General features: G+C 32.9%; 1 protein-coding gene across 1 annotated transcript; it reads left to right on the top strand.

Annotated features, from left to right (window-relative positions):
• The first annotated feature begins 1,666 nt into the window (after window positions 1-1,666).
• Window positions 1,667-7,970, top strand: MSTN (myostatin). The gene is made up of 3 exons (XM_060151388.1): window positions 1,667-2,127; window positions 3,972-4,345; window positions 6,401-7,970. The coding sequence occupies exons 1-3, from the start codon at window positions 1,755-1,757 to the stop codon at window positions 6,779-6,781; spliced, it is 1,128 nt and encodes a 375-aa protein (XP_060007371.1). The 5' UTR covers window positions 1,667-1,754; the 3' UTR covers window positions 6,782-7,970.
• The last annotated feature ends 648 nt before the right edge of the window (window positions 7,971-8,618 follow it).

Genomic DNA, 8,618 nt, shown 5'->3' on the forward strand with positions numbered 1-8,618 from the left:
TACAAAGATTTATATGCTGAAAAATAAATTTACCAAACAAATAAAACTTTATAAGCCTGATCTAATACTGCTCCACAACAAACAATATCTGAAACCTTTCAGGGCATCTGGTTTGTGTCTGGTTTTCCTTAATCTTTAATGATGGGCAAATCTAATGCATTATGTAAGGCCATTTTTTCTCAAGAGATGTAGATACCTCTTAAGAATTTGATGAAAATGCATTAACTTTTCAGGCTACTGAGTTGCATTTTAGTGCACTGAGGCAGTAAATTAGTGTACAATGTGCAAAAGTAGTGACCTAAAAAAATGAATATTTGATATGAACCACTGCATTCTCTTGGAAAAGAAAGTAATGGATTAACTCTCTCAGGAGTCCTTAGCTTCCCCAAAAGAAGTAGGAAGAATAAATCTCCTGTGGCCTGGAAACAGCTTCTGTTTCTCGCTGGCTATGTTTGTTTAGCTTTTTAATAGTTCATTTGATTAGATCTTGTGGCTCCCAAAGCTAAGGTTGAGAGTTTGATCCCTACAGAGGCCACTTAAATTTAGAGAACAAAAAGCTCTATTCTCTGCTCCCAGACCTTACCCCAAATCCCTGCCAGGTGTCTGCCCTCTGGTCAAATGAGAAACTGGCAAAGGGGTGCAAACCTAGCACAGTATTGGGAAATAGAAAAATGGGCACCCTTTATTATGGTGCTCCTTTCCTTTTATGTGTCCACAATATTTGGATATAATTTATAGAGAGTAGATACTATGGTTTTTCTTTTACCCCTGGAAATCTGAGGGAAACTTCATTACCAGTCATAAAATTCATTATCTTAAGCTTATTCTAAGTTCTTCTAAGCTTATTCTAAGTTCAGATAGCTGACATTATCCTCTTGGTAATAAACAACGAAAAAACACATCCTCAGAGCAATATTAATCTGCAACTTTGGGATAGGAAATAATAGTAATCAGTCAAAAACTGAACACAATTTTCATATGAATAAAAGATATTAAATTATTTAAAAATAATTTCATGAGCAGTTTAATATTAAAGTAAGTATGATTTTCATTATGTGTTAAGAATTTATTCAGGAAAACAAGTTTCTCAAATTATAGCCCAAAATCTTTTACTAGTATCACTATCTTAACTTTAAATTTAAATCTGTATTTCCCTAATTACACAGTACTAAAAATAATTTACTACAACAAATAAAAATCCTTTTACTTCAAATCCTTGCCTAAATAATATAAAATCATTTTATTTTTTGAGGAAAAGACATTTCAACTTTTTAAGTATGAAGTGTAAATTAAGATTTACTTATTTAAATTATAATTTTAAAGTTTCACATATAAAGATGAACAAGATCTAAGTGTAGTTTATATTATTGTTAAAATAGATTTTAATTTTTCAAATGTCACATATATCTTTCATTATTTGTAGATTTATTTCTTTTATGAAGTAGTCAAATGAATCAGCTCACCCTTGACTGTAACAAAATACTGTTTGGTGACTTGTGACAGACAGGGTTTTAACCTCTGACAGCGAGATTCATTGTGGAGCAAGAGCCAATCATAGATCCTGACGACACTTGTCTCATCAAAGTTGGAATATAAAAAGCCACTTGGAATACAGTATAAAAGATTCACTGGTGTGGCAAGTTGTCTCTCAGACTGTGCAGGCATTAACATTTTGCTTGGCATTACTCAAAAGCAAAAGAAAAGTAAAAGGAAGAAATAAGAACAAGGAAAAAGATTGTATTGATTTTAAAATCATGCAAAAACTGCAAATCTATGTTTGTATTTACCTATTTATGCTGATTGTTGCTGGTCCAGTGGATCTGAATGAGAACAGCGAGCAAAAGGAAAATGTGGAAAAAGAGGGGCTGTGTAATGCATGTATGTGGAGACAAAACACTAAATCCTCAAGACTAGAAGCCATAAAAATCCAAATCCTCAGTAAACTTCGCCTGGAAACAGCTCCTAACATCAGCAAAGATGCTATAAGACAACTTTTGCCCAAAGCTCCTCCACTCCGGGAACTGATTGATCAGTACGATGTCCAGAGAGATGACAGCAGTGACGGCTCCTTGGAAGATGATGATTACCACGCTACGACGGAAACGGTCATTACCATGCCCACAGAGTGTGAGTAGTCCTATTAGTGTAGAGCAACAGTTCTGCTGACTGTTGTTCTAGTGTTTATGAGAAACCGATCTATTTTCAGGCTCTTTTAACAAGCTGTTGGCTTGTATGTAAGTAGGAGGGAAAAGAGTTTCTTTTTTTTCAAGATTTCATGAGAAATATACTAATGAGACTGAAAGCTGCTGCATAATTTGTTTCCTTAGAGAGCTAAAAGGCTAAAAATAAAATGCTTGCATAGCATTAATGTTATACAGTTTAATGTGACAACTATAACATGCTTATGCTTTCACAGCTTAATACCACCAAGGTAAGGATTGGGAGATACTACAAGCAATGTGAAAAACTTGAAATTTTTTAACTACATGAAATTTCATAACTGCATTTGGTTGTCTGAAATATGCATTTATAATAACAGGTTTTTTCATAATAAAGAGAACCGGAAACAAATTTGTAGATGTTGAAGGCTATGTGGGCATTTGCTGAACACCTAGAATGACTTCTGTTATTCAAAACTATTTCTCACAGTGTTTTTATGTTCTTCACAAATTAGAGTTATCTAATTTTGAAAGCTATTACAACACTGGAAAATATGAAAAAATATTTTTTATAAATTTAATGTATTACTAAGAGCAATGATGAAGTAAACATAGCATAATAATAATCATGAGCTAATTATCAGAAAATGCTAAGAAATAAACATTTTAATTGAGTAGGCTATGGCTCACAAAGTCCCACTTATACCTTGACCATGGTACTATTGTTGAAAGTACCCGATCTGCATATTTCCAGGCAGGCACATGCTTAATAACCTCCTAAAGTATTATTTTACTCTTCATAGGAGGGAGGACTATTACCTGTAGTATCTACATTGCTTCTGGAAGATAATATACGTCATACCATTCCCGTTGCAGGCAGTTCAAAACTATACTCAAGGAAAGTGGGACAGGCACCTTAACAGAGAAGGCATGACAAGAAAGAGTTTTGTGCCATATGTCTGTGATCTTGCTTTATAGAGTGGTTTACCCACTTTAAACTGGACTCAAAACAGTTTCAAAATACTGTTTTTCTTATTAAGTAATTAGGTTATAATGCAACGAATAATTTTCCTTTAAGACTGTGCTATCAGATAATCCTGGAGTAGATTTGCCTTATTTATAAACAATCTTGGAAAACCAAAAGGAAAGAAATTTCTAAGTGCTTCTGCTTACAATGACAGCCTGGCCCTAAAGACAGTGTTTTCTAAGTTTTGAGATAGGCTGAATGCAACATTTAGATTTTGGTGCTACTTACCTGCTAGTTTTGTTCCTTTAAAAGGCTATCCCAGCACCCAAACATAACAGATGTACTATATTTTCTACTAATTCCTGAGGCTTAGTTGCTCAGTGTCTTGTCCCCAGGTAATTCAGGCCTGGGGGAAGGGTTCCTTCTTCCAGACTGATTGGTACAGCTGCTCAGTAAGTGTAACTACTCAGATTCCCAAAGAATTCTAAGTGGATGTTCCTCCACAGTTTCTCTTGTTCTCTCTAATCATCATCATCTTAAAATTTCATCCACTTTTCATTCCTTAATAGAATTTTCCTTAGTCCACAGTTCTCTGGAGAGGAAGTAGGTTCCTCCTAAACAGTTGAAAAAACATACATCTAAGAAAATCTGAAAAGCTATAGTAATTATTTTATTTGATAGTTTTCTGAGTTATGAATGAAATTCTACATATTTTTTTTCATTTTAAAAGACTAAATGTGCACACATTATTCCAACAAACATGCTCACTGATTAATATGGAGGAGTTTATGCATCTGTCATGAAAAATGATTTCAGTAACTCTTTTTTTTCTTATTCATTTATAGCTGATCTTCTAATGCAAGTGGAAGGAAAACCCAAATGTTGCTTCTTTAAATTTAGCTCTAAAATACAATACAATAAAGTAGTAAAGGCCCAACTGTGGATATATCTGAGGCCAGTCAAGACTCCTACAACAGTGTTTGTGCAAATCCTGAGACTCATCAAACCCATGAAAGACGGTACAAGGTATACTGGAATCCGATCTCTGAAACTTGACATGAACCCAGGCACTGGTATTTGGCAGAGCATTGATGTGAAGACAGTGTTGCAAAATTGGCTCAAACAACCTGAATCCAACTTAGGCATTGAAATCAAAGCTTTAGATGAGAATGGGCATGATCTTGCTGTAACCTTCCCAGGACCAGGAGAAGATGGGCTGGTAAGTGATTACTGAAAATAACATTCTAAAAACCTTATGTTTTTATTCATAATGTGAATGAATAGTAGTGGAAAACAACTACCAATTTCCTATGCTCATAAGCCGGACAAAGGTATCTTACCCCGATGGTAGCCCTGTACCCAATAAAAGTAGGTGTCCAATTTCATATCCTATGAAACACTCTCTTGATACTTTTAGTTTGCATGAGGACTTAAAGAAAAAAGTTACACCATAGTCCTTAACTTCTTAAGGAATTATTTTGAATTGGGAATGAAATATAAAGTGCTTTTCATTGATGTGCTATATGATTATATAAATAAAAACATGAAGTCTTCATAGTGGATTCTAGGACATATCCAAAAAAACATTTTTTTCCCTAGAAGAGTGCCAAAGGTGTTAACATTTTTTTTGGCTTAATAAAGTGGAAAAAAATAAACTCTAAAAATTATAATTGAAATAAAATGCTTTTAATTATAGCAACTAACTAAATACAATATGTTTAGACTTATATGCTATTACATATAGTATATTTAAGATCCCTCAAGATAAATGTTCCTTATTTTCTAGGCTGTTAATGCACTGATGCATATGTGGATTACTCTGTGAATTACCCCTAAGAAAATTTAAAATTTCGGGGTAGTTAACCTGTACCAACAAGCTTATTTCTGAACTGTCTTACTATTCTTCTGCAAGAGTTTACTTAGGTAATGCCAACTAATTTAATATCAGGTCAAACAGAAGACAATGCCTTATATATTATAAAAATTAATAAAAACCATTTAAAACCTAGAATAAATTTAGAGTTACTCACTCTTCTGGCTTATCTATGCTTGTGTTTACTTCTGTTTTCAAAAACTTATTTAATGTGACCATATCTTTTACTTCCATTTATTGATATAATTTACAACAAAAGATTATACTTGTAAGCAATGTGTTAGCTTTTCAGTTTTTAAGTGGTCTTGTTTGTAAAGAATATATAATTAGTAAGTCATATCTACTTTAAATGAAAACATATTCTTTAAGAGATTATACAATTTTCCAAGTGATCTATTTTTCTTTAAATATGCTACATAAAATGTTACTGACTCCCAAAATGATGTTATTATTTTTTATAATCTTAAATACCAATATTTACCAGGTCTATTTTGATTTTGATACAGGATAAAAACTACTATTAATTATTTAGGAATGTGTTCTTTTTTATAGACAGCATTTTAATGATCAAAGTTGGTGATGTGACAGAGGTTTTATTTATTATTAAACAGATGGTTAATAAGATGTATTCCTCAGACTCTTCCATATAAAAGGAAAAATGTCTCAAATGCATGAAAAGATTGGGGTGGGGGAAGGATTAGCAAATTATTGTTTAAATATCTGAACAGCAACATTTTTCAGTGAAAGAATAAAGGAAATATTATCGTATCTTCTTCTGAATCTGTCCCTCCCTCTCTTGGAGTTGGTTGTTCCAACCCAATATACCTACCACTACCTTCATCACCCTACCTTCCTTTTTTCCATTACAATCTGTACAGTGCTGGGTGGTAACTATTTTGGTTTGGCATTAATATCCAAGGATCCCTGAATAAGATCTAGTGAATGGAGGATGGATGAGTATACCTATCCCTCCAGGAGTCATCAGACATATTTAGCCACCATATTTAACCAACAAGCAGGAAGAGAGAAGCTAGCATTTCCCCTTCCTCCTTTCTTCCCTCCTCCCTCTCTCTTCTGCTCCATCTCTCCCTTTCTTGCCATCAATATTTTCAGAGCATCTATTATGTGCCAGGCATTCAGATACTCAAACTGGGGAAAACAAGAATAAGCAAGACAAAGATTTGACCACAGGGGAATCTGTATTGCTGCTATAGTCTTTTGAGCCATAAGGGAAGTATCAAGCCTAGTATAAATGAAAATTCCTTAATGCTGTGGCAACATTAAAACATAAAAACAAATGTGGCAGAAGCAAAATGATTAGTTTCTTTCTTCAACAACGACTGCTTGAGGTAGGAAGGTGTTTCAGGATCTATTACTAACTCTTCTTTCCTTTTCATACAGAATCCCTTTTTAGAAGTCAAGGTAACAGACACACCAAAAAGATCCAGGAGAGATTTTGGACTCGACTGTGATGAGCACTCCACAGAATCTCGATGCTGTCGTTACCCTCTAACTGTGGATTTTGAAGCTTTTGGATGGGATTGGATTATTGCACCTAAAAGATATAAGGCCAATTACTGCTCTGGAGAGTGTGAATTTGTATTTTTACAAAAATATCCTCATACCCATCTTGTGCACCAAGCAAACCCCAGAGGTTCAGCAGGCCCCTGTTGTACTCCCACAAAGATGTCTCCAATTAATATGCTATATTTTAATGGCAAAGAACAAATAATATATGGGAAAATTCCAGCCATGGTAGTAGATCGCTGTGGGTGCTCATGAGATTTATACTTGTTTCATAACTTCCTAAAAAGTGGAAGGTCTTCCCCTCAACAATTTTGAAACTGTGAAATTATGTACCACAGGCTGTAAGCCTAGAGCATGCTACAGTCACTTACGCACAAGCTACAGTATATACACTAAAAGAGAGAATATATGCAACGGTTGGCATTTAACCGTCAAAACAAATCATACAATAAAAAGTTTTATGATTTCCGGAGTTTTTTAACTTGGAGATCAAATTCCATTTATGTTCATATATATCACAACATATGCAGGTAAATGAAAGCAATTCTCCTTGTGTTCTGGTGAATTAAAGGAGTATGCTTTAAAGTCTATTTCTTTACAGTTTCATTTAATATTTACAGAAAAATCTATATGTAGTATTGGTAAAATGCAGGATTGTTATATACCATTATTTGAATCATCCTTAAACACTTGAATTTATATTGTATGATAGCATACTTGGTAAGATAAGATTCCACAAAAATAGGGATGGTACACCATGTGCAAGTTCCCATTCCTATTCCGATTGATACAGTACATTAACAATTCATGCCAATGGTGCTAATACAATAGGCTGAATGGCTGATGTTATCAGGTTTATCAAATAAAATACATTCAGTAAAGTAATGTTTCTCCTTTCTTCAGGTGCATTTTCATACTCCTCCAAATGGGGAATGGATTTTCTTTAATGAAAGAAAAATTATTTTTCTAGAGGTCTGGATTCAATTCTGTAGCATACTTGGAGAAACTGCATTTACAAGGCAGCCAAAAAGTATTCATTTTTATCAAAATTTCAAAATTATAGCCTGCCTTTGCAACACTGCAGTTTTTATGATGAAATAATGGAAATGACTGATTCTATCAATATTGTATAAAAAGACTTTGAAACAATTGCATTTATATAATATGTATACAATATTGTTTTGTAAATAAATGTCTCCTTTTTTATTTACTTTGGTATATTTTTACAGTAAGCACATTTCAAATTAAGTATTAAGGCACAGAGACATTTCATGTATGACAGAAAAGCAAATGCTTATATTTCGGAGAAAATTAGCTGATTAAATGTGGTCTTAAAACTCCATATGCTAATGGTTAGATGGTTATATTACAATCATTTTATATTTTTTTACATTATTAACATTCACTTACGGATTCATGATGGCTGTATAATGTGAATGTGAAATTTCAGTGGTTTACTATCATTGTATTCAAATCTCAACGTTCCATTATTTTAATACTTATAAATATTATTAAGCATACCAAAATGATTTAACTCTATTATCTGAAATCAGAAAAATAAACTGATGATATCTTAAGAATTGTTAATTTTATTTTATAATTTGATAATGAATATATTTCTACATATATTTACTTCTATTTTGTAAATTAGGATTTTGTTAATCAAATACATTATACTTAAGACTAAGTAAAATTATTTCCTACATCTAATGTGTAGAAACAATATAAATTATATTAAAGTGTTTTCATGTTTTTTGAAAGACACAACAGTTTTATGTTATAATGATTAATTCTGGATTTTTGGTTTTCACTTTATTGTAAAAGTTTAATGATTTAGCACAAAAGTTTGGTTTAGAAATTTTAGGTCTGCTACTCTAGTTTCTCATGAGTCAAATTCCTGTTAAATTGGTTCTGGTCAAGTTGCTTTAAACATACAAAAGCAAGGGCTAGTTACATCTGTTTCATTTCTCTTTATCTTGACCTGAAAACTATTTATATGTTTTCATAGGTTCAATTTCCAAATGCATTGCAGTTGGCAAGGGTATATGGTCCTAGAGTTACAAGTTCTACTGAAGCCACAGGGACACAGGGA

Source organism: Lagenorhynchus albirostris, chromosome 6 (genome assembly GCF_949774975.1).
Source record: "Lagenorhynchus albirostris chromosome 6, mLagAlb1.1, whole genome shotgun sequence".
In the NCBI taxonomy this organism is placed as follows: domain Eukaryota; kingdom Metazoa; phylum Chordata; class Mammalia; order Artiodactyla; family Delphinidae; genus Lagenorhynchus; species Lagenorhynchus albirostris.